This window comes from Drosophila simulans, chromosome X (genome assembly GCF_016746395.2).
Source record: "Drosophila simulans strain w501 chromosome X, Prin_Dsim_3.1, whole genome shotgun sequence".
Lineage (NCBI taxonomy): Eukaryota > Metazoa > Arthropoda > Insecta > Diptera > Drosophilidae > Drosophila > Drosophila simulans.
The window spans coordinates 10,580,025-10,603,527 of NC_052525.2; the positions used below are offsets into that span (position 1 = coordinate 10,580,025).

The 23,503-nt window shown below is 42.6% G+C and overlaps 3 protein-coding genes across 4 annotated transcripts in view; 1 reads left to right on the forward strand and 2 right to left on the reverse strand.

The window, feature by feature from the left end:
• Window positions 1-6,707, reverse strand: part of LOC6725637 — a 74,802-nt gene extending 68,095 nt beyond the window's left edge. Inside the window, exons 1-2 of the mRNA XM_039296605.2 lie at window positions 6,567-6,707; window positions 4,250-4,537 (exon numbers count right to left, since the gene is read on the reverse strand). Coding sequence (XP_039152539.1) covers window positions 4,250-4,490 — 241 coding nt within the window. The 5' untranslated portion in view covers window positions 4,491-4,537; window positions 6,567-6,707. The remainder of the gene's footprint in view (window positions 1-4,249; window positions 4,538-6,566) is intronic.
• Window positions 6,708-11,982: 5,275 nt separating this feature from the next.
• Window positions 11,983-16,778, forward strand: LOC6725640 (SET domain-containing protein SmydA-8). The gene is made up of 5 exons (XM_002106611.4): window positions 11,983-12,385; window positions 14,514-15,559; window positions 15,720-15,842; window positions 16,186-16,379; window positions 16,435-16,778. The coding sequence occupies exons 1-5, from the start codon at window positions 12,368-12,370 to the stop codon at window positions 16,650-16,652; spliced, it is 1,599 nt and encodes a 532-aa protein (XP_002106647.2). The 5' UTR covers window positions 11,983-12,367; the 3' UTR covers window positions 16,653-16,778.
• Window positions 16,779-19,566: 2,788 nt separating this feature from the next.
• LOC6740071 (uncharacterized protein CG1552) lies at window positions 19,567-20,805 on the reverse strand. 2 transcript variants are annotated; one of them, XM_016180829.3, is made up of 3 exons: window positions 20,620-20,805; window positions 20,357-20,471; window positions 19,567-20,165 (listed from the first exon to the last, which is right to left on the reverse strand). In XM_016180829.3, the coding sequence occupies exons 1-3, from the start codon at window positions 20,765-20,767 to the stop codon at window positions 19,913-19,915; spliced, it is 516 nt and encodes a 171-aa protein (XP_016038859.1). In that variant the 5' UTR covers window positions 20,768-20,805; the 3' UTR covers window positions 19,567-19,912. The 2 variants fall into 2 exon arrangements, with proteins under 2 accessions (XP_016038859.1, XP_016038858.1); XM_016180828.3 differs by having other exon boundaries at window positions 20,318-20,471.
• Window positions 20,806-23,503: the final 2,698 nt, after the last annotated feature.

The following is a 23,503-nucleotide window of genomic DNA, read 5'->3' on the forward strand; positions in this document are numbered from 1 at the left end:
AAGGTGAGTAAGCGACCCGGCGGCCCAGGTGAACAAAATATAAAAGAAAAGAAAGAAAAAAAAAACATTAAAAAGAGGCCAGTCATCGCTGTGTAGTTGGTAGTATTGGGTATAAGTCCCAGAGGCCAGGACTCCATTCACCAGGTCAAGAGTGCTCCATCACCGCTCTATTACCGTCGCAATAGTTTCAGCTTATTAGTTATGGGAGCTGGCTAAGATGATCGGATATCGCAGAATTGAATCCTGATCCAAGGTCCCCCCGGAAAATTGGGGCCACTCTGCAGGTGACTCAACGATAAATAGAATAAATGGAAGTTGAAGTTAATTGCGTATGCACTGTTATGAAATGTAGCTTAAGATTCAAGTTATAAACATTGTACACCAAACTCAGGCAGTAAACGCTTATGCTCTATTCAACAAAAACTAATTTAGCATAGTGTTTTAAAGCATTTCACAACTTCTTAATTTAGTGACAAGCAAGTTTTGCTAAAGTCCTGCGTAAGTAAAAAAAATGTCACAGAGATAACGAAATTAATTTGCTCAGCATGTTTAAACTTCAGACAAAACTTTCCCCCCAAATAAAAACACCCACTTCCCATGAGATTCGAAATTTATGTAAGCTGGATGTCAAAGCGTTTGTTAACTACGACAATAACATGCGAAAACGAGTCTATAATGTATGAATGTGTATAATCTCTATAATGGCAATTAACCCAGAACGAGGCACTTCGGCCTGACTGACATGCCACATAAATTGATGGGTATCGAGTGCGATTAATCGACGCTAAATGAAATTAATAAGCTGCTCAAAGTTTGTCGTGGCCCAAAAAGGACTTGGCCAAGTATTATATTTAGTTCAGGGCCATCCGCTTATCGCTAGTCGCGTATGTATGGCATTTTGCGAACATTTCAATTATACATAATTACAATATTAACACTAAGCCGCGCACAAGCGCCATCCCTGCCATTCCTCCATCCTTGAAAATCTATGCCAAATCGACCCAGCATAGACCCTCCCATTGTTTGCACGTCGTCACGAGTGGTGGCAGTTTGATTATAATTAATACTTAAATCCCGATTTTGAAAGCCATTCATTCCATCCATTACGCCCAGCTGGCTGTCAATTTTGTTTCAGCCGATGGGTTTGTCGAAAGTTTTGATCACTGTCATCGCTCAAGCGATGGTGATCCCTAATCCTACTTAATAACAATCTGAAAACCTAAAACCGAAATACGAAAAACGAAGATTGAGCACCCACTTGCTTGCAAGGATAATGAAAATATCCTTGGTGGTCTCTCGATTCGCGCTATTTGATTTGCTTTCATAAATAATTATAATAAAATCAAGTGCTGAAAGTGCAAAAAGCCTTGTCAGTGCTTTATTTTAATATTTATTATAAATAGTTTTTACCATATTTTTATTCAAAATCAAATTAATTTTATTATCTGTAGCTAAGGTTCTGCTAATGACATTTTATAATTAATGCTTTGCCTTTTTCGGTTTTCTAAATATACCAATTAAATTCCCATATGCCACGTACGCTCCAACTGCCCAAAACTGTTGAAATTCGTTGAAACTCAAATGCTCTTGTTAGTTTTTACAACTTTTTTATGCGGTCAACTGCCGTCAAAAGGTCGCACAAACGGAGGCCGAGACGGAAAAGCAGACGGACAGACACATTCAAATGGTTGTCATCAATTACGCGTGAAAGGCGAAAATAAAAAACCAAGGGCTGCGAATGGGAATGGGGAAAAAACTAACATAGGACATAGAAGTGCAGGATATCCTCGACACAGGACACCAGCACTTCGCCTGTTGCCTTTCGTCGAACTAATTAGCGTGAATTATGGGAGTTTGATGGGTTGGCCCTGCTTGCCAGGCCCTAATGAATGGCTGGTCGACAGTTTTGTTGACCATTTGTTGAACGCCACCACCAATAGCACCAGTACCACCACTCCCACATTGCTGAATTAATGGCCGATTGAGGGATATATATGTACGTACATATTCGAGGACGATTTGGAATCAATAGACGCAACGCGAATGTTATCTGCCATAGTTACATTCATTTATTCCCACACACAAAGACGACTTTGATTGATTGAGCCGCCGGCGGAGTGGAGCATATGTAACTGCCAGCCAGCGGCTGGATGCTCATCCATGGACCATTATCAGGATCTGTGAATCCGGAGGACGGGCTTCGAGTCCCATGACCCTTTGCTCGGGATCTTTACGACCCCGCTCCTCTTTAACTTGACATTTATAGCATCATACGCATTCGCCTTACTTTTTCCGTATGTCTGCCTGTCTGCGCTTCACATGTTTATTATACTATATGTTTACCAACTTAATTGGTAGTTATAGACATTCAACTTTAATCCTTGAGCCGGGCAGACCATGAGGCCATAAAATAAAAACAAAGAGGCTGTCTGGAAGGAATTCCGGGGGGCGAGACTTAAAGAGAACTTATTCAAAAACCTATTATATCCGATTAAGGGTTTATTGAATAAGCCCCACTTAAATTGCTAAACACTTGCTTAAATTCACATGCTAGAGCCTTAGGCATGTTGTCTAAGTTAATTGCAATTAATTGTTTTAAGCAGGTTATTAAATTTGTAAGATATGATTTTTCACTTTTCGCTTTAGTTCATATAACATATAGCACTTTGTAGCTTGTTATTTATATATTTTATTATAATATATTATTTATCAACTTTCCACCGCGTATCCGTGAGAATGCAACTTATTTAGCTTCTGGCACTTGTGTGAGTTGTCTGGAGTTTCTCGCGAGTCAGTCGCATGTTTCTGGGAAGGATGTCGAGGTGGTATCCTTTCTCAAAGTTATCCTAGCAACCATCACCATCCTACGGACAAATCAAATCATTGCCATTGCAGCTGCATTCTTAACGGATCCGTGTTTATGGCAGTTTCCGGCTGCCAGATGGATGGACTTTTGTTTTCGGCCTTGACGACTCCTAATTGGAGAATGGGAAACGGGGGATCGGAGGAGCAGTAGTGAAGTCAAATTTAATGCAAAATTAAGTAAACTTTCGGTGGCGCCTTCTGCGGCGGAACCAGCTCCGGATTTTGAATTGGAGATTCCCTCTCCGACCGCCAGAGTCGCACTTTTGCTGGGGACTTTCATTTTTTGTTTGGCTAGGAGTTTTTTGTTCTTTTTTTTTTGGCATCTTTCAACTTGTAGCCGCAGCTGGCACGAAAAATTCCAACTTCAGACCGAGTGCCTATCTCTCTCTCGTGTCTGCGTCTTATTTAATTTGGGAAAGGCCGCCGCATGTTCGTTGACTTTATTTGCCGTATGTAATAAAATTAAAGCCCTTTAGCTATTGTACTTTCCAAAAAGAAAAGACCAACAGAAACAAAAAAAATAAAAATAAAAATAGAAAGAAACCAAAAGCAGGGCAAAAGAACAAATTGTATCTGTATACATGGGCAGAGGAGCAGGCAGGCAGGCCATGTGGACCCAACGAGCCATGAATGCAGACTCTTAGCCCGGGATATGGCCATTAAGTTGGCCTTTTTACGACCACAGTAGTCCTAGATGGTGCGTATGTCTGTCGGCCAGGACATGCCCACTATGCCCACTATATGTGCATCCCAAGCACCGCAGTCGGTCGGGGATTTTGCCTACAATCTGACCCCATCACATTGTGTATTTAGTTTGGCCATCACTTAAGTCTACACTTTTATAATGAACTATCTAAAAAAGAAAAAGGAGAGATTGGCTGCATATTTTAATACTTGCCCATCATTACCATCATAATTACGCTGTTCAATCCAATTCGAGATCTACGAGCGAGTTTATTGGTTTTGCAATTTGCGAAATTGGTTTTCAGCCCTTCAATTGCAACTTTATTTCGGGAAAATGGGCCGAAATGCAAAAGAGTGGGCGAGATAAACATTGTCCAATCAATAAAAACTTTGCACATAATGGGAAATAAATCATCAAATCAAATTCGTTACTAAGTATTAGCCACACGGATTTAACAAACAGTTGGTTTGCTGTTGTGCAACTTTCAGGATGCAATATTGTTGCCTCTGAATTCCCATATCATAGAAGATAATATATCTATACAGTTTCTATACTACAATATAACCTTTTCGTTTTCATGAGCTGTGGAATTATTTTGAGGATTTGAGTTCTACAGTTGTTGTCCTAGAATTAGTTGCTCTATACTTTGTTGTTCTCAACCGAATCCCTTCAATACATTCAACATATAGTACCACTTACCTCCACAATGATCCTTGAAGTCGTCGCAACAATCGCCGAGCTTGAGGCAGGCGTGGTCGCAGTAGCAGGGCTTGTCGCTGAGGTCCTCGATGATGGCGTTGATGGGCGCCTTCTGGACGACGCAGGACGAGTCGCGGCCGTTGCAGCAGAGCTGCGCCTCCCGGCAGGACCCTCCGGATACGAAGGGCAGGAGCTGCCGCTGCGGCAGGACGACGGCCAAAAGGAGCAGCAGCAACGACATCGTCTCACCGAATCGGATCGAAATGCGGTCTATGTGCGGATTTAACCCTGCGTATTTGATTTGTTGAATTTGAGTCCGTGCTGTGCAACACACACACACAAACTCAAACGCACACACACACACACACACACACATGTATTCAGATACCCAAAACTCAAATACCCACCCAGTGATGCATTAGTATGCAAATGCAATTTACGCCCAAGAGCGGAAATTAAAACTAAAATTGAATTATGGGCAGCAATTCGAATGGAGCGAAATTTCTGGGGGCCAAATCAAAGCCAACAAAAGGCAAACAAAAGGCAAAAAAAAACAAAAAAAAAAACAAATAAACAACACGAAAGACATTACACACAAAAATCGACAACGCACAAATATGAACTCAACTCGTATCGTATCGACTCGACTCTAAAATCGTGGGAAAGTAGGTCGGTTATTCGTAGGGAGGGTGACCTGTAATTCTATAGCCAGCTACCTTTTGCCTGTAAATCAATGCCGCCAAAAGTGTGGGGCGTTGTGGGTGCTGCCCTGCTGCTTTGCATAAAATATTGAGCAAATGGCAACAAAGGAGGACGTGCCTCCGACTCCACTTCCGACTCAAATTCCTACTCCAACTCCAGCTAAAACTCCAACTCCGAATCGGAATCCGAATCCATCTCCGCCTCCATTTGGTTGCCATTGCCGTGTCCGGGATAATAAAACAAAGACTTCAATTTTCATAAATCGTTGCCAAAGCGAATCGCAACAGACAGCGAGAATTTATATTAACAGCTGTGTCAGCACCCAAGTGGGGCGTTCAAGTCCAATCCAATCCCACTTTCAGTCCCAAATCCTACACTTAAAGAAATTACACATAAAACTGCATTCTGTGCATTTTAAAGCCGCAAACACTTGAATCTTTCTATCTATCTCCGTTTAATCCGAAAGATATGCAAAAGTTATTACATTCACACGTAAATCAGAATCAAGGATTTTTCCTCCGTGCTGTCCTGGTTCCTTTTGTGCCGCCGGAGGAACTCGCGATGCCCATAAGTCCTTCACGTCTCCATGTGACCCGGATGATTCAATCCACTCGTAAAGTGGCGCTCCACTTGCACTGTGCGCCGTGTGATTTAAACAGTCGCACTCAATCTGGCGGGGATTCGGATTCGATCGGAGTGATTCCGGGTCTGTTTATAGCCGAGAAAGTGGGGATAACAGCGCGTGAATTCGATGGGTGCAAAGTGAATTGAAAATCGCGTGGAGCACGGGGGATTCAGACTGACCCAATCGAAATTCGAATCAATTTTCCTTTGATACAAATCTCAAGAGTTAACTTTTCTCTCTGAGCAAGTTGTGAGTGATTGCTAGACAATTGCAAGAACAAAGGTAATAAGGAGGGCAAGTATTTGGAATATTTGTCTAATTTTTAAATATTTGCAAAATACAAAACGCCAGCAGTAGTTTGTAACCTGTTTCCTTAGGATTTTGCTTGGAGATCTTAAAAAATGCACAACAAGGCAGGGCACTTTTCACTGCACTCGGCCATTCATTCATTCATTCATTCACAGTCACTTGTTCATCACTTGCCCACTCATTCACAAAACATCCACTTGCCGCGTTGTTTTAATTTTGGCGCAGGACTTTGATGAGTTTTTTTCTATGGACTTTCGGACGGGACGAGGGTATAAAAATAAATATTATGCGGCGCTGCTTGTCTGCATGAGGGCAAATAAATTATTTCGTAAGCGTCGGCGACCCGTAGCCCCAAAACAAAAGAGAAGGATAGAAAACCGCAAGGCAAACTAAATTTGCGGCAAATATTTTCCCTTGTGTGCGTGCGTGTGTGTGTGTGTGTGTGACAGCACGCGACATAAATGTCCTTTAATGATTAATAACTTTTCACTCCTTTTTCGCGCGCACAAGCGTTTCAAGTTTCACACAACAAAAAAAGAAATACAAAACATCGGCGGTCTTATCCCACATCCTGTTCCATATCAAAATCCAATAAGCCGCCCACGAGCAACAACAAATGGCGATCCTTGTCACGTAAACAAAAAGAGAAGTCCTCACACGTGTTGACAGCGTTTGGCTTACGTTCGTTGGTTGTGTTTGGTCGGTTGGTAAACTTTCGGCTAAGATACACTGAGCAAAAAACTGCCGGTCACGAGATGCGCACGCTGCGAAAGCCGGTCGACGACTGTGCCTTCTTCTCGTCGCGTGGTGAATTATAAAGCCTTTAAGGCAGCGACGTCGCTGCTTCGGCAACGCTCGGCATTATCCTTCGGCCCCGCTCGGCATTATCCTTGCAGTTGCGCCGCAGCTGACGCCGCAGCCGCCGCCGCTGCGCCGTTTGTTGCTAGCGGTACTTGTTAGCCTAGCCGCCTAGCCCCTCCGCGCCGTGCTACCCACATCCTTTCGGTTGCAAGGACCTCTATGCTCAGTGGTGAGTTCCTTTCGGAGCTGCAGGCCATCGCCATATGGCCGTAATATCAGGCGACAACCTGCCGCGATAACCCACAACAAATGGTGATGACGACAGCGATAATGCGTCCGAATAAAACCAGCTACAATGAGGCAGGCCAAAGGACCACGGAAATTATGCAACAACATTTTGAATACGGTCGTCCTTGCTTACGTTGCATACCCTAAAGCACCGTTACAGGTGATTTTATATTAAAAGCAAAGGCTAAGGTAAAGCATTAAAAGCAAGTGTAACTAAAAACAAGATATGCATTACCTTGATGTAATAGTAAATTTAACTGTGCCACCTTTTTGGCCAAGTCATGAAAAATATCAGTTTTCTGCAAATTTTTTATTTTGTGTTTTTTGATAAAAAATATTCGGTAATTTAATCAAAACATTGAAAATAATAGGCCAAATATGGAATGTCATACCTCGTTGAGCTTGTTTTTTAAATCCCAATCGATTTGCATTCAAGTTTGTGAATTCTAGGATTTTGAAATTTTTCGCAAATTTTGATGATGGTACCAAGTGATCATAATCAGTAACAGGTGTATACTGAAAACCAACTGATCGTTGGTCACCTTCTGGAATTTCTGTTCGCCTGGTAATTTAAACCGAAAAATCAAACAATTTGCATTACAAAATACGCGTTTTTGTGCCGAATTTGTTAGATTTTTGGATTTTTGGTACCAAGTGATCATAATCAGTAACAGGTGTATACTGAAAACCAACTGATCGTTGGTCACCTTCTGGAATTCCTGTTCGCCTGGTAATTTAAACCGAAAAATCAAACAATTTGCATTACAAAATACGCGTTTTTGTGCCGAATTTGTTAGATTTTTGGATTTTTGGTACCAAGTGATCATAATCAGTAACAGGTGTATACTGAAAACCAACTGATCGTTGGTCACCTTCTGGAATTTCTGTTCGCCTGGTAATTTAAACCGAAAAATCAAACAATTTGCATTACAAAATACGCGTTTTTGTGCCGAATTTGTTAGATTTTTGGATTTTTGGTACCAAGTGATCATAATCAGTAACAGGTGTATACTGAAAACCAACTGATCGTTGGTCACCTTCTGGAATTTCTGTTCGCCTGGTAATTTAAACCGAAAAATCAAACAATTTGCATTACAAAATACGCGTTTTTGTGCCGAATTTGTTAGATTTTTGGATTTTTGGTACCAAGTGATCATAATCAGTAACAGGTGTATACTGAAAACCAACTGATCGTTGGTCACCTTCTGGAATTCCTGTTCGCCTGGTAATTTAAACCGAAAAATCAAACAATTTGCATTACAAAATACGCGTTTTTGTGCCGAATTTGTTAGATTTTTGGATTTTTGGTACCAACTGATCATAATCAGTAACAGGTGTATACTGAAAACCAACTGATCGTTGGTCACCTTCTGGAATTCCTGTTCGCCTGGTAATTTAAACCGAAAAATCAAACAATTTACCCTTACAAAAAATGCGAAAATTTGGCCAAAAATTATTTTAACGGAGTCCGTCAAAAAGTGATAGGGATGGTTAGAATTGTTTATTAGGAGTAAAAAACGGTACTTCTTTTAGGTTTGTGGCCATTTTTGGCCAAGTTATACTCAAAAAACCCATCCTAAGTATTGAACTTTTTGCCAAGAATTTGTTATAATGAGCAAACCCTTCCTAAAATCGTACTTTATTGTTTGTATTATTCAGAGTTTCATCTCGATTACAGCGTTGCTACGTGCCGCAGTTATGGTATGCAGTATACATTTCCGTGCACTACACATTGCATCCTTCTGTCATTACAGGAAATGATTAGAATCCTTGAGATCGTAATCATCTATTCAGTGGTGAGTCAGCGTTGCCATTGCACCGAAATGTGTCAGATTAATCCAAATAAAGAGCTGGCGAGCCATGTGAAATTTGGAAACCGAAGACGAATGCGTATGCGAATGCGATTGCGACTGCATTTACCTGCGTCAATTACAGCCAACTTAATGTTAGACTTGGCACTCTGGTCCTTCCGTTTGAGTGTGTGTGAAATTGGGGAGTGCAGTTAACTGGGCCCGACCCAGACAACCCAGGATTCGGGTCGACATACTTGCATAGACTTGGAGGAGCTGAATTGGTGGGTGGGCAGGACAAGAAGGCAGGACGAAGGCCCAACGGGCGGGATTGGAGTGACGTTTATGCTGACACTGAAAGTCATCAACAACAATACACAGTTTCGCTCGTTGTGCACAGAAAGAAATTGAGATAACTTTTGCAGTACATAATAAATAAATACACTGCAATTTGAGTAGCAAATATCAGAAATCACTTATCACTTAATTAAAGATTTGCATATTAGCTATCTTCGTGCCCCCAGTTTCTCTCAGTCTATCAAAGGCTTGAACCCCCTGCCCCAGCAGAGTGGCAAATATTTGCCGCATAGGCAAACTTGTGCCACTGCCCCAGGACATCGCATCCTAATCCATCCCAACCCGCTCCAACCCTATCCATCCACTTGCACGTCCACATCCACGTGGGCCTCCGATTCGGCCGCTTTTGTCGAAGGGTTCACTTTGTTTTTGGGTGTCGCGCATTTGGCGCGCCTCCGGGGGGCAAGCGAGGCAAGTGTTTCCTGGGCGTCGCAGGGGCGTGGCAGGGGTAGGATGTCGAAGCGAGTCCTACCATGGATGTTGCATGCGTCTCGTTTCCGCTCCAGATCATAAACAAAGCGGACGCGTGCGAGGTTATGTACATAAATACATGCAAATTTAATGTCATTCCGTACGGCATAGTCACCAATACTCGTGCACGACCAAGGAAGATGGCGCCCACACACATGCTTACTCTCTCTCACCCACACAATTATGATGCATCACCTACGGCCATTTAGTATTGCATACTTTTCGGCTGCCCTTCTCCATCTCAAAAGCATCGAAGGGTATTCTCTCAAATAGTTTAAGGACCTAATACGAAAATAAACATCCTTTAATTTATGCAAATATCACAGTGAATTGGTCATCAATTCCAAATAAATTACGCAAAATGTTTGCAAAAATTTCGCTATGCAAACTAATAATGCATAATAGGTTCGGTAATTATCTAACCGTTGACCTTTCGCTTTTCAATCAGTTTTGTTTGATTAATTGTGGCTCTTAATTAATATTCATAGAGCAAAGCTAATAATGCTAAACAAAAAAAACTTCTAGCTAAACATAATTTGGCAAAGGCAATATTAAAAAATATAATTACAATGTAGTTTGCTTACATTTTTTCAGAAAGCTGCTCGAATTGAACGCGGCTCTTTTATACTTCCCATTAGTTCACTTACTATAATTAAAAAGCTCTAATAAAATAGGCAGTTAGTCATGTCTAGTTCAGTTAGAATTCAAAAAAATTGTTTATGTTTGTACTACCCTTTAATTTGTTGGATTTTATAACGCAATCTATAATAGTACCATTTTTTTGTAGCGACTACAGGGTATGCCCAGTTCCAGCTGACATTCGAATCTATATCATTTTCGATGCTGTTCTCGATTTTTTCCATTCTGCCCGCAGGCAAAAGCAATAAAAACAATTAAAATCCGCAGCAGCAAAAAGAAGCATCATCAACTGCAACTAAAAAGCTGGCCGGCGGCAACGTTTCAAAACTAATTGAAATGCCCTCGCACATAAAGATGAACAACAAAGGCGATGGTCAGGGGTTTGGGAGGTAGGTGCGGGATATATGGATATAACGATGACGACTCTATGAACACTTTTGACACACCATGAAAACAAAACTGCATAAATCGCCAGCATTTTTGGGGCGAATATCAACAGGAAACAGACCGGGACTTTGTTAAGTCGGCTTAAGTTGCCACTGACAGCCAGAATTTCGGGCCATACCGAGTTGGTCGAAAAGCAATTTTATTTATCATTGCGCTCCGCACTCCGAAACACTTCATGGCCAAATAGAATCGAAACTTAGCCCCGCAGATACAACACAGATTTCTAGCTGGTTTAGTGGGTGGTTTTGGGGTGTGTGCATCTGGCTACCCAGTAGTGGGTGGTGTGGCTTAGAAAGGCCTTCAAATCGGTGCAGGTGATGGCACTTGGCCTGCACATCAGCAAATATTCTATATGCATGTGTTTGGGCCACATCTGACGGCTTTCGGGCTTAAGTAAATTATTAAATAGCCAGACAGGTGCGCAAACTCAAACCACTGCTAAAATACAGCTTGTTCAGGTGTGTTAACCAAGGCTTTTCGATCACAACAAACCAAAGGTCATATCCATATGTTTCCATTCATCCTGCTGGCTTTTAATGCTAATTGCAAGATACGACCTTAATGCCTGAAATCAAATACTTCTGCAATTATTTTGGATGGGATTTCATGTGGAAGCACTTGATTAGTTGCACATATTCGGTTGGAATAATTAGACTAACTAGAAAGTGAATAAAACTATCTGAAAATCACAGTTCTCTATTTTTTGTAGAACGCATTAAGCGCATAATATATGTATACATATGCAGCTGCACTAAAAAATGAGCTATATTTAAATCATATTCCGAATAATTTAGACATCTAGAATTTATAAGAATCTCTTGCGATCAGATATACATATTTTTGAGAAAATTAAAATAAATCAAAATATGTGCATATGCATACTATCTCAATTTTTCAGCCAATGCAATATGCAATATTCTTCCGATTTAATAGTGTGCTTCGTCGAATCGAAATCAAATTGATTTATTTCTGGGCTGCCTGAGGACCCAAACAAATTCGAAATGTTTCCGAAATATATATATATCTATATAAATGAGTATATATGTATCTGAGCTGTTTAACTCATCTTGACAGTGGCATTGAAGTGCCGCGAACTTTTAATCAGATGGCGGGGCTCTCGTTGGACTTGTGGCCAAAATGTTTTCAATATCATAAATTTTTAAAAATATATATACCAGCTGTCAGTGTGTGTGAGACAATGTGCGTGTGTGTGTGTGTGTGTGCGTGAGGGGTGGCCGGGTCTGTTAATTTTGAATTTGAATGTGTGCCAACAAGTTGGGCGTAGCGCCGTCTCCCGATTTTCGACGTCCGACGTTCGACGACAACTCGACAGTTGCAATTTGTGCCTCGCGGTTCGAACAACGCGTGGCCAGAGTTTTTATTTATTTACAAATTTATATACATATATATATATATATATGATATATATTCATTTGTTGTTATCTTCGATTTTTGAATTCCACTTCCCATTTGGTTGTTTGTTTGGTTCTCCCAGTGCAATCTGCTGACACATTTATCCGACGCGATTTACACGGCACAATTAATTGACGAGTTGTTAAACATATCTATTAAATGCGAGCGGCCTTTTAAATAACTCGTGTGCGCCGCGTTAAAATTATCAATTAAAATCAATTAACAAGCTGTGCCGCGGAAATAAAATAAAATCAAATTTAAATACAAATAAAAGAGATGCCGGGAAGAAAAAAAGTAAACACCGCAGGTAGCGCTGTGGGCGGAGGGCGGGGATGGGCGTGGCAGTTGGTGGGCGAATGCATAATTAAAAATTAATTTACCACAGAGACAACTGCAAATAGTCACAGTGAAATGAAAAGCACATTACATACACACAAAGAAACGAATGTGATCTATGTTTCATATGCTTCTTGCAATCTATGGATATTTAAAGAAATATATATCTTTTTTTTTATGTGCTCCATACTATGTTTCCATACTATATGCCTATTTCGAAAGACTTTCTGGAAATTCTAGAATTTGTTCGCCCTGTACGTATTATTTATACGGAGTGACATTTATTGACCTGGCTAGTGAGATGCGATCCCAAGCTCTTCTCATTCGAATTGTGCACTATAATCGGAGACCAAGTCGCATGAGAATTCCTAAAAGACCACAACCACCAGACAAAACAAGAGAAATCTATTTTGGATATTCTGTATTCGCTGTTTTCCCGACATTTTTCCTTCAGTTTTTTCCTGTTTTTGTGGTGATGAAAAGGAAATCGGAGAGTGAACCACTGTGCCGGGTGGTTCAGTGGTTTGGTGGCTTGCTGGCGGGGTGCTGAAGTGGTGGGGCGATTGGGGTGGTGTGATGCCACATTGTTATGTTTTGTTTTATTTATAACGGAACGCAATGTGTGCTCGGCGATTTTCAAAAGAGTCGCCGCCTATAAATAAGTCGGATATGAATGAATCCGATATGCAGGCGTTGAGAGAAGCCAGAAGTATGGAAATTGATTTTCCACACACAGACACACACAAACACACACACCCACAAGAGGTGGTCATGAATCATTATCCGATCGGTTAGAGGAGCTCACAATATGAACGACGATACATCATTGGATTTCCCGGTAGCCAGTTTGCATTCGCATCCATTATGGCCAAGGAAATAGCCCACCAATTACCGAAGACATTCCATTAAACCAAATATCGGTGAAGTAATCAGATTCAATTGCATACGAGAGCTTTGTAAGCCTTTTAATGTCGAAATGGCATTTTAAATGTTAAACGAGAAAGGAAATCAACTGTGCCAAGCAGATTTCTATATACCCTATATAACAATATATACCTATAAGCATAAATCAAAGTTGTTTGCATATACTTTTGAAAAAGAGAGATCAATTATATAGATAACTGTAGGTAGCAAATAATATTAAAATACCGCGGAAAGCGTATTAAGATTAAGTTAATCAATTTATAGTTAATCAATTTATAGTGGATTAACCAGTGCTTTTAATTGTCCGATAAATTTGTACAGATTTATTTGTGTAAGTCCTGAGTCCATTAACAACATGATTAAAAGATAGACTGTTTGTTTGTTTTACGAAATACTTTAAACAAACCAGAGCACTATGAAATTATATTACATATTAATTTTCTCGTAAATTCTCAATGTAATGGAATAATTAAATGACTAGAATTGAGATCTGTTCTGCACCAGAAATATCAATAAAGAAAGACATTGCGAAAAATTGGCAACAATCCAGTGTTTATTATATGGAATAAGCTAATTTGCATATGCATCGAATGCAATTGTCGAGCTAAAAGTAGAATTTGGCAGCGTTTCACAATAAACAATAAAATCTTGAGAGAAATGTAGCATTCCAAAGAAATTTAAGAATATAGAGTTACATTTATTAGCCAATAACTTAGAAAATGTTAATAGGCATTTTCAGTTCGTGGTTTAAGCAGGTGGCTAATAAGCCTGCCAAGAAATGAAATGTTCGAACATGTCGACCCGATGCAAGTCCGTTTGGGCCAAATCGATTGGGACACCTCGATGTGTGGGCGTGCAAAACAGGCAAAACAGGCACCTGTTGCGGCCAACTGAGTGGCATTTAATTGCCAGCTGTTGACAACGGCCGAAATTGGGCGTGTGCTGGTGGGCGTGGGAAGGTGGAACTTTGGGACAGTGGAACAGTTGGACAACTGGGCAGATAGGCAGATGGGAAGCTGGTCAGCGGGCCATTTTTGGGGGGTGACAGTGGGCCGAACTGGTGATTAATGAGCGTGAGCAGGGGACAGCAATTAGAATACAATTAGCAACGGAAGCCTCCACTAATGAGTGCTCTCATCTCTTGTGCTTGTGCTCCCCGCAGAACCACCACAAAAACAACAACAACAACAGAGCCAGACACCAGCGGGGTGGTCAGCAGTCGAAGGATAAGCAGGAGCAGCAGGAAAAGGAGCACAGTCCATCGCCGACGGAGGAGAAGGAGCTGCCATATCGCGTAGAACACTCCGATATATATGGCCGATATTTGGTGGCCAATCGCCAGCTGGAGGCGGGCGAGACGCTGATCCGCGAGGAGCCACTGGCCATTGGGCCGTGTGTGAGCGGTGATCCCGTGTGCCTGGGCTGCTATCAGCCGGTGTCCCTCAAGCCGGATCAATACCGTTGTCCCGGCTGCGCCTGGCCACTATGCGGCAGCACGTGCGCGGGCCTCAAACATCGGCATGGTCACACGGAGACGGAGTGCCAACTGTACGGGGAACGACGGGCGGTCGCCGGCAAACTGCTGACGGAACGCGCCGGTCCGGCGGAAGTGCGTGACCTTTACGAACTGGTGATGATCGTTCGCATACTCCTCCTGCGCCAGCACGATCCGGAGCAGTTCGCTCTGATCGCCCGCATGGAATCGCATACGGAGGAGCGACGCCAGAACGCGGTGCTGTGGCGCCACTACGAGGAGAAGGTGGTGCAGCGGCTGCGCGTCACCTGGCAGCTGGAGGACCTCGAGGCGGAGCAGGTGCACGAGGTGTGCGGCATACTGGACGTCAATTGCTTCGAGATCGGCCAGAATGGCGCCAAGGCGCGGACGCTATATCCGAGCGCCTTCCTGCTCGCGCACGACTGCACACCGAACACGGCGCACACGGACGACCCGAGGTCCTTCGAGATCCTGCTGCGCACCTCGCGGCGCGTGCGCGAGCGGGAAGCGCTGACGCTCAGCTATGCGTACACGCTGCAGGGCACACTCAAGCGGCGCGCCTTCATGCACGAGGGCAAGCTCTTCTGGTGCTGCTGCCGGCGCTGCTCCGATCCCCGCGAGCTGGGCACCGACTGCAGCGCCCTCGTGTGCGCCACCTGTCGGACGGGATCGGTGCGGGCGGTGGATCCACTGCAGCAGAGCGGCGACTGGGCGTGAGTAGTGTAGCGGGCAGTCGCGATGGTGGGCAGTGATGGGCGGGCCATAATCCGAATTATCCTTTCACAAAATTTGACCCATCCCACCCATCACTGAGCGACATCCTTGGGCCAATTGGGCTGTACAGTAATCCTATGCTTATCTTATTCCAATTAGCTGCGACCGTTGCGCCCACAAAATGGGAGCCACGGAAGTGGAGCGCCAGTTGGACCGCATCAACAACGACCTGGAGGACATTGATGTCCACGATATTCCAGGACTGGAGAACTTTCTCCTTAGGTGCGTCTGCATTCACGGGTCACATGTGCATATGGCATATTTCTAATATACATACATATATTAAAAAATATCTTCACATACATATCTAAATGCTTTAACTAATTTGAAGAATCATTTTAGCCCAATTCGGTCGATCGATCAGTAACAAAATGGAAAAAAATATGGCTACCTAATGCGAGTGCGACAATTTTAATATTTTGCATTATAACTCTGAACTATTCTTTACTTTCATTTTCTTATTATTTATTCATTGGTTTTTGAACAAGACTTAGAGCAGAAGAATAATAATATATCTTACCACTTTCCTTTGCTTCGTGACTTCCAATCGATCATTATCCTGCAGATATCGGGATGTCCTGCGACCGAATCACTACCTCCTGCTCTCGGCCAAATATTCCTTGTGCCAGATTTACGGTCGGACTGAAGGATACCTACTGCCACAGATGTCCCCAGAGGACATTGCCCGCAAGGAGAGCTACTGCCGCGAGTTCCTGGAAATCGTAGACGTACTCGATCCGGGTCTGACCCGTCTGCGAGGTGGGTGTTCCTTCTACAGTTCCAGGAATATTTATGAAACTTTTTTCCATCGCAGGACTCATCATGTACGAGCTGCATGCCCCCGTAATGGTGTTGGCCCAGTCGGCCTTTCAAAGCGGACAGATCTCACGACAGGAGTTCCAGCGACGACTGAAGGAGGTCGTGAAGCTGCTCCAAGTGAGCAGGGATATCCTGCTAATGGAACCCGAAGGATCTACGGAAAATGCAATGGGACAGGCTGCAGCCGATGCGCTAAGCAAAATGGGTTGCTAGTCAAAGGGGCTCTATAGACTATTTGTAAATCAACTGAGTTTACTGTGAAAGAAAATGTATCTCAAAATTAAAATACTAGATAGTCCGGTATGGTTTATTAGAAAATATATATGATTTTCAATGGAATAACGTGGAACATGGACTTTCTTTAGCCACAATATTTTCAATATATTCATTAAAGATTTTATCGTATTTCCATTTCATACATCCCCCACCGAACCGAGTTAAACCATTCACAGCAAATCTGTCTCGTCATTATTGATTCCAAACTTCCGCCTCAACTTCAAGCTAAAGTTATTTAGTGCCCTCTTCCACTCCATCTTTCGCCATCTTTTCATCCGCCTTGGCCATTTTTTGTTGAAGAATGTCAATAAGGGAAAACTCGAAGTGCTCCCGACAACTCAACAGTTTTGAGTTCAGGCCAGAAAAGCCCGCGCCGCCTAATTGTACGCTCAAAAATAAAAACGAAAAAAAATCGACGGAAAAACGAGACAAAGAAAACTGAAGTCCTGGGTTGAGAAAATCTGCGATGAGTTGTCATTGAATGGAAATGAATCTCTTTCTTCTATTCCACTGTTAATTAATGGACATTTTGGCATTTCACTCGATTCATCGCAGGTCACCATGGCGCTCAGACATTTAAATTGATGCAAAACATGAAATCGAAGGACCAAAGTCGAGAATTTAAGATGCTAACTTGCTACTTGCAATCCTTTGTCTTGAAGAAAAACGCTGAACTGGGATGGCTGCTGTCAGGAGCAACAACACTATTATGAATGCATTGAATTTTTATAATCATCCACAATGTGGCCACATGCAGATAAAGTAGATACGCCCAACTGCACTATTCTGCAGGTATGACGACAAAAGGGGCTGTGACACGCCCCACAAATCACAAGGCTCATACATGCATGTACAAAAGTATATGTGAGCACCGAAGCATGTATGTGTATGACATCACCAAGGACATAAATGAAACAAAAACAGCAAAGAGGCCAGCGCGGCATGAAGATTGGATACCCTTTGAAATTGAAATGATTATTTTAGAATTATTGGAATATATCTTACTTAAAGACCAAATACATTACTTCCTTTGAGAAAAAAACTATGTAGACACAATAAAATATATAAATAATTATTAAACACAAATATTTGATATTCCTAAATGTACAGTAAAGCTTATAAACTTAGCATGTCCTAAATATTTAGGCGGGTCATTTGGTGTCATTAGCTAACATTTCTTCTTGATTCTCCAAGGACTCGGTTCAAATCTGGTGCACCAATGCATATGCCCTGTTGCAACGCAAGAATCTAGGCAAAAAGCGGCTAGAACTAAAAGCGTACGATAAATATAAATTGCATTGTGCAATAATCTTCAAAGTGCAACAAAGTAAGAAAAACAACAACATCATCTGCAGTTGCAACAACAATGGCAGCAAGAAGGACGACAAGGCGCCACACACACACACACACAGGCACACACGCGTGTGGGGCACAATGAGATGTTGCCGCATAAAGCCACATAAAAAATAAGACGATGGCCGGGAAAGGAGGTAGCAGGAGCATACATATACATACATACGTATATATCCCAGGATAAAGTCGCACAAAGTAAACGAGGCGGTGGGTGGCCAACATGGTCCAGGGGGATTATCAGGACCCAGGACTCTGGATGCTGGATGCTGGATTCTGGATGCCAGATTTGGGTCTTGGTCTGGGTCTGGACTGGATCTGGGATAATGTTTTGCCACAAAGCCAAGGACATTGACGTGGCATCCAGAAAGACCGACCAAAAGGATCCAGTCAAATGACTGGCAATTGTTTGCAATGTTCCATTCACTTTGCATTCATGTTGTTCGTTTACCTGTTTTTCTATTCAAACAAAAGGCCGACAAGGTGCAGTTTGCTCGATAGGCAGCGGCAATCAGTTTATCGGTCGAAAAGGGAAACCTTATCATTAACAACATTTTATTTATAATAAGGGATATTGTGGCTATTAAGGTTGTGAATATATTCCATTTAATCTTGTCCTCAGATTTCAATTGGATTCAATTTCTTTGGCTCTTATCTTATGTTGGGAAATTTTTCTAAGCTAATGTTTTCATAATAATAAAAATTATAATTCTTGTTTGGAATATCTTTTTGCACAACTTACTTACTTAGTTCTTATCCCCATTACTGGACGCCTCTGCCTTGGACCGCAACATTATGGCAGCTAACCGTGAGCCGATGATGCCAAGTATCCTTTGTATTTACTGCTGCGCCACAGCAAGAATACAGCCAGGATGGCAGCGACTGCCAGGACAAGGACAAGCCACAGAACAAGTGCAGAAACCGGAAGGGAAGAGAAGGAAAGGGGTGTAGAAGGGAAGGAGCGGCCGGAGGAGAAGGAACTTTCAGCTCGACACTGGCTATCAAAAGTGTTGCTTATTAAAATAAAATTTATTGCTTGTTTGCAGATAAAAATGAAGACAAAGGCACCAGCACGAAGCTGCGAAGCTCTGCAGCTGCATCTGCTCCATAAAAGTGTTAAAACGATAAGCGGAAACAGGAAGCACTGCTGCAGGATATATCGCCACACCACACCGCCCACTGTGCCCAAAAAAACAAGAAATCGCAGTTTGGGCAGAGCACAGCTCTTGAGACTCCGAAAAAGCCCTAATGAAGGAAACCTGGGAAAAAAGGGCTGCAGCTACTTGGTCACGGCCTCAAAATAGCAATAGAAAAAAGTCCATCAACTTGGACTTTCGAGAGCCTGTCTAGACGAATTCCAAACGAGTGACAGTTTCAATTGGATATTGGAGAGATTGCACTGAGAAAAAGTTCGTAGTGGGAACCTTAAACTCCAGAACACAATAAATCCGATTGCTTACTTCCACAAGTTCAAACTTAATGTCATAATGATGGCAGCTAGTTACTTGAAACATGATAATATATTATTATATGTTCTTAAAAACTTTTGCTCATTAGTTTAACATCAAAACAATTTGATTGTGTTTCTTTTTGTGCTCAGTTTGATGAATAACATCTTATATATGTTACAATCTAAGTTATAGCCTACATATTGAGATTAACAAAATCCAAATAACTCGATTTTGGATCCATTTCCGCTCAGTGTTGAGGTGACGCGAATCCCTTTTTTGTGCAGTTTTACAAGTTGACCGGTTGGTTCACAAATCGCAGAATAATTTGATTTGCTGGATTGTCCTCGTCGCGTCGTCCCAGTTGGCCATCCTGCCGAGCAAAACCATCCTGTCATCCTAGTAGTTGTTGTAGACAAACTCGCTGAGGAGCGAGTTATTGGGACCGTCGCCACCAGCGGATCCACCGCCAGCGGATCCCGCTGAGCCGTCCTGTTTGTTGCGCAGCAGGCGGTGCCGGAAGTGCATGGTGCGCAGGCGCTGCATCCGACGCTTCAGGTTGCAATAAACCGGACAGCAATCGGGGAAGGGCTTGTACATCAGCTCCTCCTCATCGCCCTGCTCGCATTGCTCGGGCAGGATGTCCAGGCAGCTGGAGGAGACACAGAACAGCGGGAGAGACAGGGCATTAGTTCAGGTTCTTGGGATATTTCGTGGGGGTAGAGGGTGGATTTCTAGGGCATGCTAGGCTGGGTGGGTATGGGTGCACATGCTTAGCTATATAGAATTGCATTGGTCAACTACTCATTCGGCCTAGACATTTTTTCCACTACGAAAATAGACCTGGAACGGGGCATTATGTGATTGTTCTCGCAGAAGAGATTCGAGCACAGGCTCAAAAGGACGAGGCGGCGGGGCAGAAACTTCGACTGCTCCCACATGCAGCGGCGAAAGGTTCCTGCATGGAAAAAGTAAACATATTATTATTCAGAAATCTCAAGAACTACTAGTACTCCATATAAAATCCTAAGCACTTATGCATAATTGCTAGTTACCAAATTTTTTCCTCACTGTATCGAGTGGAATCTAAGAAGATGAAAACTCACGCAGCACACTATTGTCATTCTCGCCGGAATCCTCCTGCGTATTGTAGTTGCGCTGCAGCTGATAGTGCTTCATGTGGAACTGGCCGAAGCCAAGGACACCGACAAGGGCCAGGCACAGCAGGACCCAGATCTTCTCCAGCTGGTACATCTCGGTGACTCGGCTGGCTGGTGCAAACTACGCGCTAAGCTCACACCATCCCATAATGCTACACAAACCAAAAGCATTACGTATACGCAACGTCTGACGGCATTCTCATTGCCCTGCGGATGTGTGGGTGTGTGTGAGCGTGCCTGTGTGCGTGTGTGTGTGTATGGGTAGTTAAATTGGCGTTTGTGCCACGGCACTTGATTAAATCAAGAATAAAATTGCAATGCAAATTTTGCGTTTCGCCCAGGCCGATGTCCATGTCCATGCCCCAAGCTCTCGCCCATGATTAATGCCCCCGATCCAAGCCAATCCCATGCCATCACATCCAAACCGTTCCAATCCAAGTACATGCGAGGCGATGCTGTGCGACGAGAAAAACAAACCCAGATTGGACCCAAACAGTTTGTCATAATAATCGTTTGTTTTTCAGCAATCGCAATAATGTCAAGTGCAAGTTGTGTGACCCACTGGAACAGCAATAGCCCATGGAAATGGGGATCTGTTTGTTTTAGGCTGTGATTGTTTTCGAAAGTGATCACAAAATGCCTGAAATCATTGAGAAAGCTATAAATTATAAGATTTCTACCGATAAAGAAGCAATATACCTTAAAAATGGCATGTTGTTTATCAACAAAATAGTTTGGAGACTAAAATCTGGTGTTATTTTGTCAAAACAATCTGCTTCTATAGAATTAATTTTAATAAACAAGTCCTTTGCTGATTTATTTCGGAGTTGACCGCACTTTGACCCATTTGAAGAGGAATGTTCCCTGTTGCATTCTCGAAAATGCGAGTACTCGGGGCCCATCTGTTCCATGTCCTTTGCCCTCTGACCCCAGTCATTTCCGTTGCCCGGTTTTCCCTTTTTGCGACTGTGTTTTGCGGGGCGTGGTCTGTCAACTCATTAGCTGGGTCTTTATCCCCAACTTGCTTCTTGTGGCAACATCGTCCTGCCAACAACCTTAAGTAGCTTAAAAGCTTTTTTCCTGAGCTGTCCCATGCAAGACGCAAGAACTGCACAAGTGCAAAAAGGAAAACGTCAACGATGCATTAGAAAATAATGTCTTAGTTGCGTCTGCTTTTTTTTTGTCACTCCTAGGGAAAACTATTGAAAGTATTGTGTTCGGTAATGAAAATAGCTAGCAAAATACCTACACAATTATCAATATCAATATGGTTTGCATTTAAAGGAAATAATAAAAGTTGGCATGTTATGATAACTGTTATTGACCATGAGTTATATTCCCAGATCTGACTGTAAGAAACCTGCTGCCCTTTCCTCAATTTGTTCCATTAACTTGGGCCACATGTGCTCGCGGCACATTCCGGAAATTATCGACGGGGACTGTGACTTGGGATTAGCCCAAAGTTTTTTTTGGTGGCAGCTGCTTTCAGCAGTTGGCCCGCGGCATCTGGGAACCGGTAACTGGATAACTGGATAACTGGAGCTGCATCTGAGCTGAGCTGCAGGAAACGACCACAAACTGCAGCGGGATGGAAAGTAAAAGTTGCAACTCGGCCGCCTCGAATCGCTGCACGCACTAATACTCCAAAACTTTGGCGCAGATCCACAAGTTAAAATGGAAGGAAAAAAAAAGTAAAGTGCGAGTAAACGCGGGAGAAGTGGAAAACAACATTTTCGAAAACTTCGACTGGCAGTTGAAGAAAACTGGCGTTTTACCCGGCTCTAGCTGCTTGGTACTTCGTATTCCACTCCGGATTGAAAGGGATGGAGGGCAGATTAACGGGCAGCAGGGCTTTATTTATACTCGGTCGTACACTTTCAACTGTCTGAAAATCGTATAAATAATTTCATGGCTTCTTTTCTCTTGCCATTTTTGAAGCATGCACTAACGAAAATGATTACAAACTTTCCCCAAATGACATCGTAAAAAGTTAAATAAGTTTTCAGCAGTGCGGCAGAGTGCGAGTGCAAAAAAAAAAGCAGCAAGTGGGCAAAACGACACGCTAAGTGCTAGCAAATTCCATGCGTAATTGCATTCTGAATATTTATTTGACGTAGTAGTAGAGTTGCAACAACTTCAGTTTCGAATTCACCCAGCATTATTCAAAGCTGACGCTTTTTGCGGAAGATTCCCCATTCTCTGGAATGCGAAAGTCGTGGCCCATGTCACGTATACGCCGGGTTGTACGGCAAAACGCCAGAATTAGCTGCGCTGTGAAGTACGCAGGTGAAGCTGGCATTCAGAAATCACCAGGGAGACGCTTTAATTTAATTTATTAGGACTTCTCTCCTCCATGCACTTTGTGTGGAGGATACTTGCGGCGGTTTTTTGAAATTAATCATATTTCGGGTTTGTTCGCGATGTTACGTTCTTAATATTACGCATACGCCGTGGTGAACATGCTTGGGCCAAATTGGGTTGTGCGTATTCCAATGAAACGCTCTGATTTAATTTATTTGTTTTGATCAAATCTGAAAAATTGCATTTTGTTTAGGTTTGTCATTTTGTTATAAGCATAAGTTTTAGGTTTTGGTCTAAATTGGTTGCTTCTAATTTAATTGAAGCAACTTGAAGCTCTCGCCCATAAAATATTCTTATTAATTATGCCTTTGTTAAAGTATTAAACATAACTTTAGGCGGGCAGAGTGCCATAAATTCAGAAACGCCAGTTCACAAAGGCGATTTCCACCCACCAAAGTGCCTGGCCCCATCCACCGCCCACCAAAGCTGGTAGATCCTGCTGTGTTATATATTTAGAGCAGGCAACAAT

Excerpts from the sequence above, each read along its gene's own strand:
- LOC6725640 (XM_002106611.4), top strand. Across the intron at positions 15,843-16,185 it reads CTGGAGAACTTTCTCCTTAG|ATATCGGGATGTCCTGCGAC; the intron begins GTGCGTCTGCAT and ends ATTATCCTGCAG. Across the intron at positions 16,380-16,434 it reads GGGTCTGACCCGTCTGCGAG|GACTCATCATGTACGAGCTG; the intron begins GTGGGTGTTCCT and ends TTTCCATCGCAG.
- LOC6740071 (XM_016180828.3), bottom strand. The coding sequence starts at position 20,767 with ATGTACCAGCTGGAGAAGATCTGGGTCCTGCTGTGCCTGGCCCTTGTC. Across the intron at positions 20,472-20,619 it reads GAATGACAATAGTGTGCTGC|GAACCTTTCGCCGCTGCATG; the intron begins GTGAGTTTTCAT and ends TTTTCCATGCAG. Across the intron at positions 20,166-20,317 it reads AAAATGTCTAGGCCGAATGA|CTGCCTGGACATCCTGCCCG; the intron begins GTAGTTGACCAA and ends TGTCTCCTCCAG.